This window comes from Capricornis sumatraensis, chromosome 4 (genome assembly GCF_032405125.1).
Source record: "Capricornis sumatraensis isolate serow.1 chromosome 4, serow.2, whole genome shotgun sequence".
Classification (NCBI taxonomy): domain Eukaryota; kingdom Metazoa; phylum Chordata; class Mammalia; order Artiodactyla; family Bovidae; genus Capricornis; species Capricornis sumatraensis.
This window is the reverse complement of record NC_091072.1, coordinates 89,541,485-89,562,566: the sequence shown is the minus strand read 5'-3', so window position 1 is coordinate 89,562,566 and position 21,082 is coordinate 89,541,485. Positions and strand designations below refer to the sequence as shown.

The 21,082-nt window shown below is 36.8% G+C and overlaps 1 protein-coding gene across 1 annotated transcript in view; it reads left to right on the top strand.

The window, feature by feature from the left end:
- Positions 1-21,082, top strand: part of NUP107 (nucleoporin 107) — a 47,527-nt gene that overhangs the window by 6,366 nt on the left and 20,079 nt on the right. Inside the window, exons 6-12 of the mRNA XM_068970658.1 lie at positions 5,254-5,357; positions 8,794-8,921; positions 9,584-9,632; positions 15,575-15,646; positions 16,049-16,137; positions 18,338-18,416; positions 19,973-20,086. Of these exons, the coding sequence (XP_068826759.1) occupies positions 5,254-5,357; positions 8,794-8,921; positions 9,584-9,632; positions 15,575-15,646; positions 16,049-16,137; positions 18,338-18,416; positions 19,973-20,086 (635 nt within the window). The remainder of the gene's footprint in view (positions 1-5,253; positions 5,358-8,793; positions 8,922-9,583; positions 9,633-15,574; positions 15,647-16,048; positions 16,138-18,337; positions 18,417-19,972; positions 20,087-21,082) is intronic.

The following is a 21,082-nucleotide window of genomic DNA, read 5'->3' as shown; positions in this document are numbered from 1 at the left end:
GGAAAATGCCGTGGATGGAGGAGCCTGGTGCTGCAGTCCCTGGGGTCGCTGCGAGTTGGACATGACTGAGCGGCTTTGCTTTCACTTTTCACTTTCATCATTGGAGAAGGAAATGGCAACCCGCTCCAGTGTTCTTGCCTGGAGAATCCCAGAGACGGGGGAGCCTGGTGGGCTGCCGTCTATGGGGTCGCACAGAGTCGGACACGACTGAAGTGACTTAGCAGTAGCAGCAGTATGCACATTAACGCATTTCATGGTCCATTAAATAAATACAATAACTCTTTCATTTGGAAAGGAAACAGCTGCTCAGATGTATTAAATAACCTGTTTGAGCTTACCTGGCTAAGAAGTGATGGCACCAGGATTTAAAACTGAGTAGTTTGATTTCAGCACCCTTCTCTTAACAATGTAGTGACTACTACTTCTTTGTAGTATATGCCAGTGATAAGCATTCAAATATTGAGTAATTCAAAAATGCTTTGTACTTAATATATAAAATATAAGAATTTCATGGTTAGTATGAACCATGGCTGAGGCCTTAGATATACAATATTATGGTAGGGTGTATATATTTTCCCTGAATAAAGCATGTCATTTTAGGATATGCTATAACTTTCCCAATTACTTTGTTATGGTGTACTTAAAATATAATTCAGGTGTTTTAAAATTTGGCTCATGTTTTTGTAGTAATTGTTGACAGACTAATAACTAATATATCTTTGGAATCCTAAAAGACGTATAGGTGGCAGAAGACTAAATAGATAAGTTGGACTACATCAAAATATGGGTCAGAAAATACCATCAATAGAGTGAAAAGGCCACAGGATGTCAGAATATATTTGCAAGTCGAAAAATTAATATTCAGTATATAAAAAGAACTACAACTCAACAGTAGCAGAAGACAATCCAACTAAAAAGTGGACAGATAACTTGTATAGATATTTCTCCAAAGAAGATACAGAAGTAGCTATTATGCACATGAAAATTTGCTCAGTATAGCTCAAGTGGTAAAGAGTGCAGTGCATGAGATGGAGTTTCAGCCTCTGAGTCGGGAAGGTGCCCTGAAGAAGGAAATGGCAACCCACTCCAGTATTCTTACCTGGGAAATCCCATGGACAGAGGAGCCTGGTGGGCTGTAGTCTAGGGAATCACAAAGAGTTGGACACAACTGAGCACTGGATGGATGTAGTAATCATTAAGGAAATGCAGATCAAAACTACAATGAGACAGCACCTCACACCCATTAAGATGGCTACTCTCAAAAACAAAGGAACAAAAACCCAAATAAACAGGAAATGGTAAATGTTGGCAAGGATATGGGAAAATTGGAACTCTTGTATGTTGGTGGTGGGAATGTGAAATGGTGCAGTACTGTGGCAAACAATATGGTCGTTCCTCAAAAAATTAAACATAGAATTACCTTATGACTTAGCAGTTCTACCTCTGGGTATGGGTTTCCCTTGGGGCTCAGCTGGTAAAGAATCCGGTCTCTCAATACAGGAGACCTGGGTTCGATCCCTAGGTTGGGAAGATCCCCTGGAGAAGGGAAAGGCTCCCCACTCCAGTGTTCTGGCCTGGAGAATTCCATGGACTGTGTAGTCCATGGGGTCACAAAGAGTTGGACACGACCTCTGGGTATATTCCAAAAGAAGTGAAAACCAGATTTTAAAGGGATTTGTATTTCCTCGTTCATAGCCCTGTGAACAAAAGATAGAAGGAACCCAAATCCCATTGATGGATAAAGGATAAAATATGATAAATACTTTTTAGTGGGATATAATTCAGACACATGCTACAACATGAATGAACTTTGAGGACTTCATGCCTGATGAAATAAGCCAGTAGCATAGGGACCAAATTTCACTTACATGAGACACCTAGAGTAGTCGAACTCATAGACATAGAAAGTGGAATAATGATTGCAAAGGTCTAGGGACAAGGGAGAATGGAGAGTTACAGTGTTAGGGTTTTTTGTTTTCTTTCTTTTTTTGAAATTGACATTCTGTAAGTTTAAGGTGTATGACATATTGCTTTGATATACTTGCATATTGTAGTATGATTATTAGTGTTAGCTAACGCCTCCATGATACTTTCACATTATATAATTATCATTTCTGTGATAAGAACATTTAAGATCTCATCTCTTAGCAACTTTGAACTATGTAGTGAAGATTTATTGACTATAACAATGCTGTGTGCATTGGATTTTCAGAATTTATTCATCTGCCCACTGCAAATTTGTACACTTGAACCAACATCTCACAATTCCTTTATCCTCCAGACCCTGGAAACCACCGTTCCAGGCTCTGGTTCTTTGATTTTGGCTTTTTTAGATTCCTCATGAGTGATACAGTACAGTATTTATCTCTCTGTTAGCTGTTAGATTTATTTTACTTAATGCCTTCAGGGTTTATCCAGGGTCTATCCTGTTGCAAATAACATCACTTTCTCATGACTGAAAAATATTCTGGTTTTGTGTGTGTATGTGTTTATGTATGTATTAATATGTTGTTGTTTAGTCGCTAAGTCATGCCCAACTCTTTGTGACCTCATAGACTATAGCCCGCCCAGCTGCTCTGTGCAATTTCCCAGGCAAGAGTACTGGAATGGGTTGTCATTTCTTTCTCCAGGGGATTTTCCTGACCCAGGGATCGAATCCACGTCTCCTGCATGAGCAGGCAGATTCTTTACCTCTGAGTCACCAGGGCAGGCCTACACACACACACACACACACACACACACACACACACACACACACACACACACACACACACACACACACACACACACACACACACACACACACACACACACACACACACACACACACACACACACACACACACACACACACACACACACACACACACACACACACACACACACACACACACACACACACACACACACACACACACACACACACACACACACGTGTGTATGAGTGTGTATACACATACAGCCCGCTTTTCTATCTGTTTATCTGGTGATGGATACTTGGGTTGTTTCCCTATCTTGGCTGTGGTGACCACACACACACACACACACACACACACACACACACACACACACACACACACGTGTGTATGAGTGTGTATACACATACAGCCCGCTTTTCTATCTATTTATCTGGTGATGGATACTTGGGTTGTTTCCCTATCTTGGCTGTGGTGACCACACACACACACACACACACACACACACACACACACACACACACACACACACACACACACACACGTATGTGTGTATGAGTGTGTATACACATACAGCCCGCTTTTCTATCTATTTATCTGGTGATGGATACTTGGGTTGTTTCCCTATCTTGGCTGTGGTGACCACATTGAAAATGAGAGTACAGCTGCCTTTTCTTTTTATTTATTATTTTTGGTTGCACTGCGTCTTCATTGCTGTGTGCAGGCTTTCTGTAGTTGGGGCAAGGGAGTTGGGACTACTGTTCATTGCAGTGCACGGGCTTCTCGTTGCAACGCTTCTCTTGTTGTGGAGCACAGGCTGTAGGTACATTGGCTTCAGTAGTTGTGGTCCACGGATTTAGTTGCTCCACGGCATGTGGAATCTTCCCAGACAAGGGATCAACCTGTGTCTCCTTCATTGGCAGACAGATTCCCATCCACTGTACCACTGTATTTATAGGGAAGTTCCTATAGATACCTTTTTGTTAGCCTGTTTTCATTCCCTTTGAATATATACCCAGAAGTGGTATTGCTAGATCATTTGGTAGTTCTATTTTTAATTTTTTAAGAAACCTTCATACTGTTTGCCATAGTGGCTAAACTAATTTACGTTCTCACCAGTAGTGCACAAATGTTCCCTTTTCTCTGCATCTTCACCAACACTTGCCATTTCTAGTCTTATTGATTGGTGATACTTGTTCTTACACATGTGTGGTGATATCTCCGTGTGGTTTTGATTTGTATTTCCCTGCTGATTAGTGTTGTTGAGCATCTTTTCATGTATGTGGTAGCTATTTGTATGTCATCTTTGGAGAAATGTCTGTTCAGTTCCTCTGCCCATTTTTAAATCGTATTGATTTTTTATGAATTCTTCATATATTTTGAAGATTAACTTTTTATCAGATACATGATTTGCAGATATTTTCTCTCATTCCGTAGGTTGCCAGTTCATTTTGTTGACTGTATCTTTTGCTGTGCAGAGCTTTTTAGTTGATATAGTCCCACTTGTTGATCTTTTGCTTTTTTTTGTTGCTTGTGCTTTTGGTGTCATATCCAAAAATTATTCTCAAGACAGGTGTCAGGAAGCTTTTCCCTATGTTTTTTTCTAAGCGTTGTACAGTTTTAAGTTTCATATAATTTTTTTTTTCTCTCCAAGTGTTGGCTGTGCTTGGTCTTCATTGCTGCTCATGGGCTTTCTCTACTTGTGGGAAGCTGGGGCTACACTCGAGTTCCGATGCGTGGGCTTCTCATTTCAATGGCTTTGCTTGTTGCAGAGCATGGGCTCTAGGGCTCAAGGGTTCAATCGTTGCAGCACACGGGCTCCAGAGTGCAGACTCAGTAGCTGTGATGCACAGCCTTAGTTGTCCCGAGGCGTGGATTTTTCCCGGACCAGGGATTGAATCCCTGTCCCCTCCATTGGCAGGCAGATTTTTAACCACTTGACCACCAGGAAAGTCATCATTTAAGTCTTTAATCCATTTCAAGTTCAGTTTTATGAGTTGTGAGATAGGGATCCAGTTTTGGTTTTCTGCATGGGATTTTCCAGTTTCCTTGGCACTGTTTATTTAAAGAAACTATTCTTTCTCCATTCAGTATTCATGGCTCCCTTGTCAAATATTTCTTGACTATATATGTAGGAGTTTATTTCTGGATTCTTTATTCTGTTCCATTGATTTCTGTGTCTGTGTTTATGCCAGTACTGTTTTGAATACTAGCCTTTGTTGTATAATGTGATATCAGGAAGTGTGATGCCTCCAGCTTTGTTCTTTCTCAGAATTGCCTTGGCTCTCTGGGGTTTTAGGTTTGCAAAAAGCAAAGAGTTCTGTGGTCGGATGGTGGTTATTGTGGCACAGCTCTGTGAATGTACTTTCTGCCACTGAACACTTAAAAATGGTTAAAATTATAAATTTAGTTATGTGTATTTTACCACAATTATGTATTTTTAAAAACACAGTTTCAAGAAAGATTTAGAGCTATATTTTAAGTTTTCAAACAAACAGAATGACTTGGAAATATGTCACTTAATTTGTCTGTTCCTCTTCTGTTTATTGTATTCTAGCATCCATGAGTATGTTTTCTGATTTCCTGCAATCTTTCTTGAAACACTCTTCAACTACTGTTTTTGACCTTGTAGAAGAGTATGAGAACATTTGTAGTAGTCAGGTAAGTTGTTTCACTTCATTGTTGGTCAGACTTCAGTAATCAAGTTTTTTCTGAACTTAGCTTGTGAATTTCCTTCCTGTATTTAAGGAGGATGTCTTAGAGATAGATAGAAAGTCAGCCAGAGCAGATCTACTTTTTACACATTGAGAATCTTATAGTATTTCTTTTAAGGATTTTGCAACTTTGACAAAGGAAAACCCAAAGTATACCAAGAACTTAAAACTCAACCATAAGAAAATGAACAACCAATTAAAAAATGGACAAAACATATAAACAGACACCTCATCAAAGAAGATCTGCAGATGGCAAATAAGTATATGAAAAGATATTAAATATCAACACAACATTGTATATCAACTCTACTCCAATATAAAGTGAAGATTGAAAAAAATTTTTTTAAATATATCATGTGTCATTAGGGAGTTGCAAATTAAAACAAGATGCTACTATACACCTGTTAGAATAACCAAAATCTGAAACACTAACAAAACCAAATGCTGACAAAGATGTGTAACATGAATTCTCATTTATTATTTTTAGGGATGCAAAATGATAGCACTTTGGACCATAATCTCTCAGTTTCTTAGAAAAGTAAACATACTCTTGCCATATAATCCAACATTCATACTCTTTGATATTTACCCCAAAGATTAAAAAAATTTATGTCCACATAAAAGCTTATGCATAGATGTTTATAGCAGCTTTATTCATAGTAACCTGAATTTGGAACCAATCAAGATGTCCTTTAGTAAGAGAATGGGTAAGTCAACTGTGGTTCATCCAGTCTGTGGAATATTACACAGCCCTTAAAAGTAATGAACTATCAAGCCATGAAGAGTTGAGGATGGACCCTGAATGTATATCACTAAGTGAAAGAAGCTGATATGCAAAGGTACATATGGCATGATTCCAACTGTATGATACGTTGGAAAAGGGAAAACTTAAAGAGAATAAAAAGATCAGCAGTTGCCAGTGTTCAAGGAGAGATAAGGATAGAAAGTGAAGCACAGTAGAGTTTTAGGGGAGTGATATTTAAGAAGTAGAAGTAGGATTTGTGGGAGATGGTAACCCATTCCAGTATTCTTGCCTGGAAAATTCCAGGGATGAAGGAGCCTGGTGGGCTACAGTCCACTGGGTTGCAAAGAGTTGTACGAGACTGAGCAGATTATAATGATATTATATGATGGGTACATCGCTATACATTTGTCAAAACCCATAGAATGTACAGCACCAAGAGTGAACCCTTCTGTAAATTACGGACATTGGGTAGTAATGACATGTCAGTGTAGTTTCATTGATTGTAACAGATGTACCACTCAGGTACTGGATACTGATAGTGGGGGGAAAGAGTGTGTATATATGGGGCAGAAAGTAATGAGAACTCGCTGTACTTTATTCAGTTTTGCTGTGAATCTGAAACTGCTCAGAAAGTTGTCTGTTTTAAAGAAAAGGAAAACAGCTTCAAGAATAATTGAAATAATAGTGATAGCCAACCTTTTTAGAGCATTTAAATCAAGAAACACCTGGAGTAACAGGCAAATTTGATCTCGGAGTACAGAATGAAGCAGGGCAAAGGCTAATGAGTTTCGCCAAGAGAACGCACTGGTCATAGCAAACACCCTCTTCCAACAACACAAGAGAAGACTCTACACATGGACATCACCAAATGGTCAACACCAAAATCAGATTGATTATATTCTTTGCAGCCAAAGATGGAGAAGCTGTATACAGTCAGCAAAAACAAGACTGAGAGCTGACTGTGGCTCAGATCATGAACTCATTGCCAAATTCAGACTTAAATTGACGAAAGTAGGGAAAACCACTAGACCATTCACATATGACTTGAATCAAACCCCTTATGATTATACAGTGGAAGTGAGAAATAGATTTAAGGGGCTAGATCTGATAGAGTGCCTGATGAACTATGGACAGAGGTTCGTGACATTGTATAGGAGACAGGGATCAAGACCATCCCCAAGAAAAAGAAATGCAAAAGAGCAAAATGGCTATCTGAGGAGGCCTTACAAATAGCTATGAGAAGAGAAGCCAAAAGCAAAGGAGAAAAGGAAAGATATAAGCATCTGAATGGGTTCCAAAGAATAGCAAGGAGAGATAAGAAAGCCTTTCTCAGCAATCAGTGCAAAGAAATAGAGGAAAACAATAGAATGGGAAAGACTAGAGATCTCTTCAAGAAAATAATAGATACCAAAGGAACATTTCATGCAAAGATGAGCACAATAATGGACAGAAATGGTATGGACCTAACAGAAACAAGATATTAAGAAGAGGTGGCAAGAATACACCAAAGAACTATACAAAAAAGATCTTCATGACCCAGATAATCACAAAGATGTGATCACTCACCTAGAGCCAGACATTCTGGAATGTGAAGTCAAGTGGGCCTTAGGAAACATCACTACAAACAAAGCTAGTGGAGGTGATGGAATTCCACTTGAGCGATATCAAATCCTGAAAGATGATGCTGTGGAAGTGCTGCACTCAATATGCCAGCAAATTTGGAAAACTCAGCAGTGGCCACAGGACTGGAAAAGGTCAGTGTTCATTCCAATCCCAAAGAAAGGCAATGCCAAAGAATGTTCAAACTACCACACAATTACACTCATCTCACACACTAGTAAAGTAATGCTCAAAATTCTCCAAGCCAGGCTTCAGTAGTACGTGAACTGTGAACTTCCAGATGTTCAAGCTGGTTTTAGAAAAGGCAGAGGAACCAGAGATCAAATTGCCAACATCTGTTGAATCATCGAAAAAGCAAGAGAGTTCCAGAAAAACTGCTTTATTGACTATGCCAAAGCCTTTGACTGTGCAGATCACAACAAACTGTGGAAAAGTCTTCAAGAGATGGGAATACCAGATCACCTGACCTACCTCTTGAGAAATCTGTATGCAGGTCAGGAAGCAACATTTAGAACTGGACATGGAACAACAGACTGGTTCCAAATAGGAAAAGGAGTCTTAGGAAAAGACTGGTATAAAAGTCTTTGTACCAGTAGGAGAATTTTTCTTAATTTTTTTTATATGGTATAAATTTTTCAGATAATTCGAAAGTATCTTATTTTTAATGTTCATTCTGCTCTGTTGGTTCATGATATATGATTATATCTAACCTAAGCATAGGTTAGATTTAGCCATCTTCTGGGTTGATCTACAGGGAGAAAAGTGTACTCATGACTGTTACTGTTGAATCTGAAATCTAGAGTATGTTAAACTTTTACATACACACTCACCTAGACACACCTTACTTCAAAGTAAGGCCCTTTGTAGTGGGAATGTTATATTACATTTAATTTAAAAAGGCAATAGACAGGAAAAATTTGTAATGTAAATTTGTACTTTTGGCACTATGTACTTGAAGAATACAAAATTGTGACTCAGAATTACAGAAAACCTTTTTACATTTGTGTCTTTAATTCAGGTAAATATATTGAATAAAATAGTGAGCCGAGCAACACCTGGACTTCAGAAGTTTTCAAAAACAGCCAGTATGCTCTGGCTTCTTCAACAGGAGATGGTCACATGGAGGCTGCTGGCTTCTTTGTATAGGTAAAGTTGTGTAGGACTCAGAAATAAACTGGCGATTACCTTAGAAGTTAGAATGAGGTGTGTTTGGAAATAGGTTCTGCCATTTTATGATGCTTATCATGTCTAATGCCTTTAGTTGTCAGAGGTGAGTTAGGAGGAAAGAGGGGAATATTAAATCTTAAAGTTGGTAACTACCACGAATTGGATATTTGTAAAGATTTAAGGAAAGTGTTAAAAACACAGCAATATTTAGAAGAAGATAGATTAAGGAAAAAAGTGGCAGACACACTTTATATAATGTAGAAGTCTGAGAGAAGGTAACCAAATTTTTCTTAGATGCTCCTTGGTTTAGGCCCTCATTCTGTTGCTTTCTCATCCCAGTGAGAATACCTCAAGAGAAAATTGTATTTTTTCATTTTGGCCATGTGAAAACGTTACATTGAAAAGTTAAGTTTATGCATTAGTAGGTGGGCATCAAAGACTTTGTATTGTGTTTATTTTTAGTAAATACTGTTTTTGTCAATATTAGAGTCAGAAGGCATTTACTACTTGATTCTTGTTTTTAAAGCATGTTGGCTAAGTTACCCCAGATGGAATGCAGGTTTGTGCGTGTATTAGCTTAATGGTGATTTCATTTACTCTTGTGAAATAAGGCTTTTTCATTTTGTGTTGTTTTTCCCCAGAGACCGAATACAGTCTGCATTAGAAGATGAAAGTATGTTTGCAGTTACTGTAAGTTTTATATTGTTTTTTCCTTTATAAATGCTTAAAAATTTAAATGGTTTTTATAGTAGAATTTGATTTTTGACCCTCCATCTAGAGTTTCTCCATTTTTAAAATTTTACAAGTAAATAAAAGATACAGTAAGCAAAACTGATGTGCACTGTAGAGTGAAAGGTGTAAGTTCTGTTTTATCCTTCGTACTGTTCAGTCTAACAATTTAGTATGTATCCTACCAGACATTTTCTTTGCATCTATACATATATATACACAGAAGTTTTATGGGTGTTTTTTTAAGATCAAGTTGAGAATGTCATTTCGAAATATTTAGTTAAACCTTGGGAAGAGCAATCACAGTGTTCTAAAAATGCCTTCCTTCAGACCAAGGACCCTCTAAGACAGTGAAGGGTGTGTCTCACTTGACTTGAAACATTGAATGTCTAGGAAATTTGAAGGAGCTGTCCCTTAGGCCATTTAGCAGAAGCTTTTTTTTAGTGCAATTTGGGTGGGGTGTTGCAGTCCTACTAAAGGCATTAGTTGTTGTTCAGTCGCCAAGTCGTGTCTGACTCTTTGCAACCCCGTGGACTGCAGCACACCAGGTGTTAGTCAAGTTGTTAAATTGTGCAGACTTGTTTGCAGTGCTGAATGTATTTTGTCCTCTCCTAGAGACTCCAAGCAGAGAGAAGATAGAGCCTGAAGGGAATGAGTCACCCGACTCTGTCTTATTCTGTAAATCGTCTTCTCATAGTTTTCTTCACCTCCCAGCAGTCCTGTGGGAACCTAGCCACTTTGCCCCCCTTCAGAAGTCAGCACCTTCTACAGTTAACTCTTGAACAACATGGGTCCACTTAGTATGCAGATTGTTTTTTTTCCCCCACTAAATGCATACTACAGTATTACGCAATCTGCAGTTGGTTGAATTCTCAGGTGCAGAACCTCCAATACAGAGGAAACCAGCAGTATAGCGAACCAACTGTAAAATTATTTTTGGATTTTCGAGTACAAGGAGGATCAATAACCCTGACTAACCCTTGCATTGTTCCTGGGTCAAATGTATTTCTTTTTTTCTTTTAAAGCAAAATAATTTTCAAGTACCATAACTCCAACTTGTCAAAAGTCAAACCCACTCTTGTTTTTCAGTGGATAGCACCATGACCAGTGAACATTCCCTAAGCCAGCACTTCTCAAACTTTGCTGTGCACATGTCACCTGGGGATCTTGTTAACATGCAGATTCTGATTAGGTAGGTCTGGGATGGGCCTACGAGTCTGCATTTTTAACAAGCTCCCAGTGGTGCTGGTGTAGTTGGTCTGTAAACTGCACTTTGAGTAGCCAGGGTCTAGACTAGTCTCTGCCTCATCTCAGAAACAACTGCACGTCGTGTTTCAGACTTTGCTGACTCTGTCTCTTCTGTTGCAATTCTAATCTCTCATCTTGTTTCTGTTGCCACCACTTAAGCCAAAACTTTCATCATTTTTCTTAGGAATTATGTCAGTAACTTGTCGAGTCTTCCTGGCTTTCGTTTGGCAGGGATGGTTTGGACGGGGGAAAGGGGGTATTCTCTCTCTGTTTTTTTTTCTTTTTTACCATATAGTATGTTCTCATTTATACATTATACTGAGAGTTTTTATTTTTTTAATTTAAACTAAAAAAATTCATTATATTTTTGGCTGCACTGGGTCTTCATTGCTTTGTGTGGGCTCCCTCTAGTTTGGTGAGCAGGCTTCTCACTGTGGTCACTTTTCTTGTTGAGAAGTGCAGGTTCTGAGTGCATGGGCTTCAGTAGTTGTAGTCAGCGGGCTCAGTAGGGTCAGCCCAGGGTCTTAGTTTGTCTGTGGCATGCGAATCTTCCTGCATTTAACCTGTGTCCCCTGCATTGGCAGGCGAATGCTCATCCCCCAGGAAAGTCCACTGAGAGTTTTTATTATTCATCAATATTTTTTAGTTTTTTTCATGTCAGTTTAGTTTTTTTCATGTCAAGTATAAATGTACCATAATTTTTTTCAGACATTCTGCTGGACATACTTAAATTGTTCCCAGAATTTTTCTTATAGTAATCAATGCAATGAACATTCGCACTTACCCACATATTTGAGGATTTCCTATATTTCTGGAAGTGAAATCATTGGGACAAAGTTTGAGAGATTGTCGTGTTGCCTTCCTAATGAAATGTACTAGTTCACACTGTCATAGTATGTGAAAATGTTTGCTCTGCTATCAATCATTTGATTTTGCCAGTTGGAGGGGAAGTACCTCATTTTAATATGCATATCATTAATCATTAGTAAGATGGAGTGTTTTCATTCTGAAGTATTTATATTGTATGAATTCTATTCTTTGCTCACTTGTCTGTTCATTACTTCCTTTTCCTTTCCTCAACATGGTAAAGATAGTCTTTCTGTCACTTGTCTTTCAGCTTTGTTTCAGGGGTCTTTCTCAAGCAGGCATTTCCATCTTTAACTGATCAACATCCGTCCTGCTTTCCTTTATCATTCACTGTATCTTATTAAGGAAGGCTGGCCTTACCCATGTGAAAATTATTCTCAATGTTTTCTTCTACATGAAGTTTTTTTCCCTATACAAGAAGTTAATTCATCCAGATTGTTTGTGAAGAGAGCAAGAGATTTAACTTTTTCCCAACAGATATCCATTTATCCTGACACCCTTTATCATGTTTATGAAAGTGAAAGTTGCTCAGTCGTGTCTGACTCTGTGTGACCCCATGGTCTATACAGTCCATGGAATTCTCCAGGCTAGAATACTGGAGTAGGTAGCTGTTGCCTTCTCCAGAGGATCTTCCCATTCCCGGATCAAACCCAGATCTCCTGCGTTGCAGGTGGATTCTTTACCAGCTGAGCCACCAGGGAAGCCCAAGAATACTGGAGTGGGTAGCCTATCCCTTCTCTAGTGGATCTTCCCAACCCAGGAATCAAACTGGGATCTCCTGCATTGCAGGCGGATTCTTTACCAGCTGAGCTACCAGGGAAGCCCTATCATATTTATACATAGATCTTTTTTGTTTTGATTGCTCTATTTGAAAACCAGTACTACACAACTGAGTCACTGTAGCTCAGGAGTTTTGCTATTTTGTAGGGTAAGTCTTCTCTTCATTTTAAAAAACATTTGGGGTTATTTTTGCACACGTTTTCCCAGATAAACTTTTTCATTTCCTTCTTTAAAAGTCCTTTTGGGAAATGTATTGAAATAATATTGAATCTGTATATTAATTTGGGAAGACCTGATGTCTTAACTATGTTGGATTTTCCTATTCATGAATATGGCATCTCTAATTATTTAGATCTTTTATAGATTACATAGATTTGTGCTCTTCATAAAAGTCATTTATAAAGGATTTACATTAATCCTGTTGAGAATGACTTTCCTTTCCTATTACATTTTCTAATGATTTACATGTAAAGCTCATATTTGACCGTCTTTTGGACCTCTCATTTGCTCCAGTAAGTTTTAAATTTGATTTTATTGGGTTTTCCCTGTTAGCAGAAATCATCTACTAATAATGAATTTCTTTTAATCCTTCTACTCTGTTATATTTTAAAGGAAAGTTTTACTCTTTATTTTTAGTTTCTATTTTTTTTTGACTGTGCTGGGTCTTCCTTTCTGTGCGTGGGCTTCCTATAGTTGCCCTCCCCAAGAGGGCTACTCTTGGTTGCAGTCATGGGCTTCTCATTGCTGTGGCTTCTCTTGTTGTGGAGCACGGGCTGTAGGCCAGTGGGCTTCAGTAGTTGGAGTACACAGGCTCTGTGGTTGCAGCATGGGAGCTCTAGTGCTCAGGCTTAATAGTTGTGGCACATGGGCTTAGTTGCCCCACAGCATGTGGAATCTTTCTGGACCAGGGATCAAATCCATGTTCCTTGCATTCTCAGGAAGATTCCTATCCACTGTACCACCAAGGAAGTCCATAGTCTGTTATTCCTCTTACTTGCCTTATATCATGGACTAAGAACTCCCATACAAGTATATCAATGATAGCAGGTGTTCCTTTCTTGTATTTGACTTTTGATAAGAATGATTTTGTTTTAGTGAAGAATAAGATTTTTTTTTCTCCTAACTAGCTAAGAGTTGCAGTCAAATGCTTTTTATCTTCTGTAGATACCTGTTTTAAATTTATTTTTGGCTGCACTGGGTCTCGTTGCTGCGTGGGTTTTCTCTAGTTGCCGGGCATGGTCTCTAAAGTTCATGGGATTAGTTTTCCTTGGCATGTGGAATCTCCCCAGACCAGGGATCAAACCTGTGTCCCTTGCATTGACAGGTGGATTCTTAACCACTGGACCACCAGAGAAATCCTATAGATAACTGTTTTAATTTATTAGCATAATCGTTTGCATTAATAGTTCTTCTAATGTTGAACTATGCTCAAACAGAATAAACTTTGAGTCATGATGTATTCTTAAATATGCTACTAAATTTTATTAGCTGCTTTTTTTTAGAAGTTTCCCAAATATATTTTCTTTTTTAGTGACTTTTTCATATCTAGTTCTAGTGCCTAGGATTGTGCCGCCTCTGCAGAACAAGTTCATACATCTTCCATCTTTGTGTGTGTGTGTGTATGTGTGCACGCGTGTGTGTGCTTTGTTTGAAAATTATAGTAATTAACCTGTTCTTTGAATCCTTGGTAAAAATATGCCTTTGAAACCATAAAGACCAGGTGCTCTTTTAGGGTTTAATTGTTTTTGTGTTCTTATTACAAAAAGTAACCTATGTTTAAAGCAACTATGAATAGTCAAAAAAGAAAAGATACTTTTATTTTATAATAAATGATTTCAACCATGTTTGTTAACTTGCTTTTTCACTTGATATTTAAAAATATTTTTTCAATCTTTTAATTTATTTATTCTACAAATACTTATTTCATTCCCAGCTAGTGAGATACACATCTTGGAAGATTATTTATCTTACATTTGGCTATTTATTGAACTCACTTACACGTTTTAATAGTTTTTTGTTAATTATCATGCTATTCTAGGTAGGCATTCCCGTTAATCTACAAATAGTGATGACTGTGACTCTTTTTCCATATTTTTAACTACTTAGTGCTTTTTCTGGTTTTATATATTAGTTAGAACTTTAACAGTAAATTTGAGTAATTTCAGCAATTCTTATTTTTTCCATCTTCTGGATTCTAAAAGGAGTGTCTCTCTTTACAGTTAAGTATATTTGCTATAGTCTTCAACTATTAATAGATACTCCATTACATTGGCAAAATATTCTTTTATTTCTAATTTACGAGGATATTTTTATCAAATGGCATTTTGGCATCTATCAAGATCTCCTGGAGAAGGGAATGTCTACCGACTCCAGTATTCTTGCCTGGAAAATCCCATGGATAGGAGCCTGGCGGGTTTATTGTCCATGGCGTCACAAACAGTTGGACACAGCTGAGCACACATACGTGTTCGCAAGATTCATGTGTATCTCTCTTCCTTGAACCATGAATAAGATGAATTAATTAATAGATTTGGTCATTGTGTGTTATCCTTTTACTGTATTGCTTGATTTAACTTGTTAATATTTATATCAAGTTGTCTAAGTCAGTCTTTAGAACCTTGGATTATTCCTAAGTTTTATCATCTATCAACTTCAGTGTAGAATGAAAAGATTTAAAAATTTTTAAATGTTAATTTCCTAATATGCCTCATGACTGCATCCTGCCCTTTATTGTGAATTGCTTCATTTTGTTTTATGTTTGTTTTATTGTTCTCTAAAACAACATCTCTGGAGAAACAGAACTTAAAAATTTCAAGTGTAACCAAGAATTAAAATATCAAGTAAGAGCAGCTGCTCATTGATCTAGCAGTTTGAAATGTATTTATAAAAAATTTTCAAAGGTGAATATACAGATTTGCTGTCTTAAAATAGTTATTCTCTTTTACCATTCTGTTGAGATAATGTTTCTTGAGCACCTTTTCTTTTTTTCCATCAAATTTTTTAAATAGGCTCTTAATGCGAGTGAAAAAGCAGTTGTGGAAGCATTGTTTCAGAGAGATTCACTTGTCCGACAAAGTCAGGTATGACTAGAGTTTTTACATTTTGGGGGTGAAATGTGGAGAAAAGGTAAATGACATTAAAAAATGAAGTTTTTTAGATTTTAAACTTTTTCCTTAGATTTTTTTTCTTTTTCATCTTTTAATTTATAATTAAAAGGAAGTAAGCACCTTGTTTTTTGGTCTTCAAATAATAGCCCTAGCATTTACAGGAATAGCCTATTAAAAACTGTATTATTCCTTTAGAAAATTTCTTTTGCCATAATATTTATACATCTTTAAAAACTAAAACTAGTGGTAGAAAAAGTTATTACTTGGTATTTTTTGAATTAGAAACTTTTTTTTAATTGTAGGAGTAGTACTACTTCAAATAAAATCCTTAACAAAATTGATAGTTAATGCTTTTTTTTTTACCCCCTTCCCTAGCTGGTGGTAGATTGGTTAGAAAGCATTGCCAAAGATGAGATTGGAGATTTTTCCGATAATATTGAATTTTATGCAAAATCAGTATATTGGTAAGTCACTAAATGTTTATTCCTGAAGTTACTTAATGTTGATTTTGTTTATTCACCTTTCAGCAACTATTTATTCAGTTCTTGCTGAATTTGGTCTGTGAGCAAAACAGAAAAAAGCCCTGCCTTTATGGGATTTATAATTGTGTAAGAGTTAGACAGCAAATACATATATCCTGTTAGGTGTTAATAGCTTTGAAAGAAAAAGGAATCAAGAGTTGATAGATAGAGGATGATAATGGGATTTAAGTAGAAGAGGTGACCAAGGAAAGCCTCTCTGGGGAAGTAAGGTTACAGGTAGTAAGAGTAAGAGGCTTTTAAGAAATAAAGGAGGTCAGGCATATAAAACTTGAGTGACAAGTGCTCTGGGCAAGAGCAGGAACTGCAGAGACTTTAAGAAGGTAAAGTATTTGCACTGAAGGCCAGTGTGAACACAACAAAGAAAAAGAATAGTAGTTAATGAGATTGAAGAGAGCCAACTAATATAGGACTTTGACAGTCAGCCGAAATAAGGGTTTGGAACTTTATCCTAAATGTGATAGGAAGCCTCGAGAATGAAAGAATGACATGATCATGTTGTCAGGCACTCATTTTCTTAATAATCATAGTTTGATCATCAAGAGAATTCTACTGTGTTTCTAGCTACTTTTGTGTGTCTTTTTTTCCCCTTTTCCCTACATTCTGCAATGCTTCTAATTTATTGTTAAAACCTTGAAACCAGAAAGCAACCCCCAGGTTAAAGGGACAATTTATTTCAAGAGTTAAAGAAAAAAGTTCACTAAATGGGAAGGAACTCAAAAAAGGGGATATATGTACACATATAGCTGATTTACTTTGCTGTACAGCAGACACTCACACAATATTGTAAAGCAACTATGCTCCAATAAAAAATAATATAAAAAAGAGAAACGTTTAGTTTGCCTTTGAATTCAGTAACGTGTATAAAGTCTGCAAATCAATTTTTTTTCTGCTTAACTAGAAAACTTAATGCTACCAAATATATATATTTTTTAAATCTTAAATCTTGATTCTTGTTGACTTTTCTGAAAGAAATTTCCATTTTCAGAAAAAATTTTAAAAATGCTTGTTTAACTGTGTGGCATGTGGATTCTAGTTCCATGACCAGGGATTGAACCCAGGCCCACCCCCTGCATTGAGAGTGTGGAGTCTTAGCCACTGAGCCACCAGAGAAGTCCCAGAAACAAAAATTTTTAAGTTAAAATGTCTGTTAAGATTTCTGCAAGTTTTTAACCTGTTGGTCTCCTTTTTTTTTTTCAATCAATAAAAGAGAGTAGAGAACCGTAAAACAAAGCCACACATACATGGTCATTTGATTTTTAGTAAGGCATCAAAGCAGCCCGGGATGGAAAGAAATGTTCTTTGAACAAACTGTACAGAGAAAACTGCGTATCTGTGTGAACAAAGATTAACCTTGATACTTCTCTTGCACCATGTGTGCATACTAAGTTGCTTCAGTCGTGTCTGACTATGTATGACCCTGTGGACTGTAGCCTGCCAGGCTTCTCTGTCCATGGGATTCTCCAGGCAAGACTATGGAAGTGGGTTGTCGTGCCCTCCTCCAGGGGATCTTCCTGACCCAAGCATCGAACCTGCATCTGTTAGGTCTAACCTGCATTGCCAGATGGGTTCTTTACCACTAGCACCACCTGGGAAGGCCCCCTTGCGCTGTACCCAGTAGTTAATTCAAGATGGATCATCATCCCAGTTGTAAAAGCTAAAACTTAAAGCTTTTTAGAGGAAAATATAAGAGGACATTTTTGTGACTTGGAGAATAAGTGATTGTCACAGAAAGCAGTAATGGGGAAAGAGTGATTTGACTTTACCAAAATTAGAAACTTCTTATTAAAAGGCATAATTGAGAAAATGAATTGGTGGCAAGCCACAGATTGGAAGAATCATAAAGAACCTGTAGTTGATAAAGAACTCCAACTTGTAACAAAGAGATAACCCAATAAAAAAGACAAAGATCTGAACAGATACCTTACAAAAGCAGGTAAATAAATGGTCAATATGTCATGAAAAAATGTTCAACATTGTTAATCATCTGAGCTAAAATGCCCTTTTGTATTTAGTGTTTTTCATGCTTTTTCTGAGTTGGTACTCTTACTGTGACTTGACTTGATTCTTTAAATAGACGTATACAAATTGTTCTTCTTAAAAGAAGTTGTACGTATATTTTCAGGGAAAATACTCTGCATACCTTGAAACAGCGGCAGCTATCTTCTTATATAGGAAGTGTCCGTCCTCTTGTCACTGAATTGGTAAGTGTTCTGTGAAATGAAAGTTGCCCTCAAAGTTAAATGATTTTCTTTTTTTTTTAATATAAATTTATTTATTTTAATTGAAGGCTAATTACTTTACAATATTATATTGGATTTTCTTAAAGACTGAGTATTTTCTTCTCTTGGATCTTTGTTTTAGATTTCTGAGGGATGGCATATACTGTTTAACTCTTAAAAAGTACTAAGTTACATTGGAATTTAATGGCATGTATTGAGCCCATCTGTGGCCTATGGATTGTAAATTGTTAAAGAGAATGTAGAAAGTATTCCTGATTTGCCAGCATTAAAACAAATTAATTTTGACCTTATAGTAAGGTTTAACTCTAAGATGGTGACCTGAGAAGGTTCTTCTATGTAGAAAGCAGGGAGAGAAAATAAAGCTTTGTGAATTAGCTTGAGGTTAGAAAAAAGTCATTCTAGGATATGAGTAATGGTAGTAACAGTGGGTTTGAAAAAACGAGAGTCTAATAATTGTAGAAATGACGAAACAGAGCTTTGTGATAGGTGGAGGCACGTGAACTAAAAGTTTATAGTGAAGAGTGAGAGAAGGAAGTAACTGAAAAAATGGGTGAAACTCTTACGTTGTAACAAAAGTGCATTTTGATAAAAATTATTTGGTAACTACTGACAGTACTTGTAATGAATTGTAGCAAAATTATACCACAACAAACAACTAAAAATCATTTATCCTTAATTTATGGAAAGTGATTTCCTTTTGTCAGAAAGAAACCATCTTCCAAAATTGAATGATTATATCTGCAAAAATATTTGTGGAACTAGCCAGTTGATTTATTATGTATTCCATTTTTTGAACTGATACTCATATTACTCAGTAACATTTGGAATAAGATTTACTTCCTCCTTTTAAGTCACATTAAAATAGCTTTTCATCTGAAGTTCATCATGTAGATAATGTGTGCTCTTTGCCGCAGAAGTGAGGCCAGTGTTATCCCTAGTGTTTAAATGCACATTTCTATTTGTGAAAGGTAGTTAGGAATAACTGTCAGAGGATAGAGGTATTTATCAGAAATCTATTTTAAAATTTCTTTTGTTGGACATGGGTTTATTTTTATGTATTTTTAATCCCATACTGGGCTCTCTTCTCATATATTCTCAGGAAGAACCAGCTCTGTACCTTCTAGTCACGGCATGCATTGTGATTCCTGGAGTTTCTCTGCTCATTCTCCATCTAGGCCTAATTCTGCTTAGGATTAACTTGGCCACGTAGTTGCTACAGCAGGGTAGAGTTCAAGTCTACTTAAATTATGAGTAGAATTTCTAGAGTTTCTGGGCTGGGCTAGTGATATCTCTGCCTTGCCTGACTAAGGCATGCAGCTTTGTGGACCAGTGGAGTGTTTTGAATGGGCAGCAGACAATTATGTGTATTTGGAACACTTACAACTTTTTCATTCCCTTTGTTACCTAACTAAAATTAGTTTATTTCAGTATATAAACTCAGGAGATGTTTATCATGTCTCGATGATGTTTAAATTATCTATGTATATAAAGGATTTATAGTTGATTAATTTTTGTAGGACCCTGATGCTCCCATAAGACAGAAGATGCCACTTGATGATCTGGATAGAGAAGATGAAGTCAGATTACTCAAATATCTTTTCACTCTAATTCGTGCTGGAATGACAGAAGAGGTAAATGATACATACCCTGCTTGTCCAGTGTCAAAAAGTCACAGACTGTAAGTTAGAAGGGATCTTTGTGACAACTTAGTATACTTCCTCAATGCATTAATGTTTTTCACAATATTTCTGGGTCTAACACCTAACATTTTCAATGATAAAGAACACATTGTTTCAGAAAGCCGTACACTTTAGTTTGTATATCTCTGGTAGAAAATTCTTTATAAGAAGTTAAGCTTTGGCTTCCCATATTTGTACTTCGTACTCTAGGCATAACCTCATTATTTCTAGTTTGGATTTTTAAGAGTTAAGAATAAATCTGACCCTGATTGCTCTTCTAGTTGACACTGTGTAGCATTTGAAGACTATGATGCCCTCAAACTTCTTCCTTTTAACTTCACCTCTTTAAAATGTAACCTCCTTTGTGATAGTTAAGATCTTGCATGTAGGATGTGAAGTATCTAATTAACACAGCTTACTGAATGGTTTTGTGGACTCCTTTAAATGAGACAGTCTGATGCATAGGTGCTTCAGGCATCAGATATTATGTTGTACCTGTTTTGCTGTACTCTAGGTGATGTTCTTTAGCTAGAAATATGTTAGTTCAAAGTGTTGTTTGTTCTTCTCTGTTACAAACCACCAGCATTTATTAAATAATTTCTTATAGTAGTAACCCTTGGATGATTAAACGTCATTCTTATTTTTTAATTAAGAAAAGAAGTAACATATATTCATTTATTCAGAAAATATTTAAGGGCCAGCCACTGTGCCAAGTTACGTGCAGGATTTTAGGAGTCACAATGGCAAATATAATCACATTACTGAGAGGCTTGAGAAACAAAAACTTTTAAGGTCCTACTACTTTTGCATAATCACAGATAGTGAAGTTTTAAATAAAAATTTACTTATAACCCTTTTTCTTTTGTACCTGTTTTTAACATAATTGTAAACACAGTATACCTCCAGGTTGTTTTTTTTTTTAATCTTTTTACTGTACCATTCACCCAC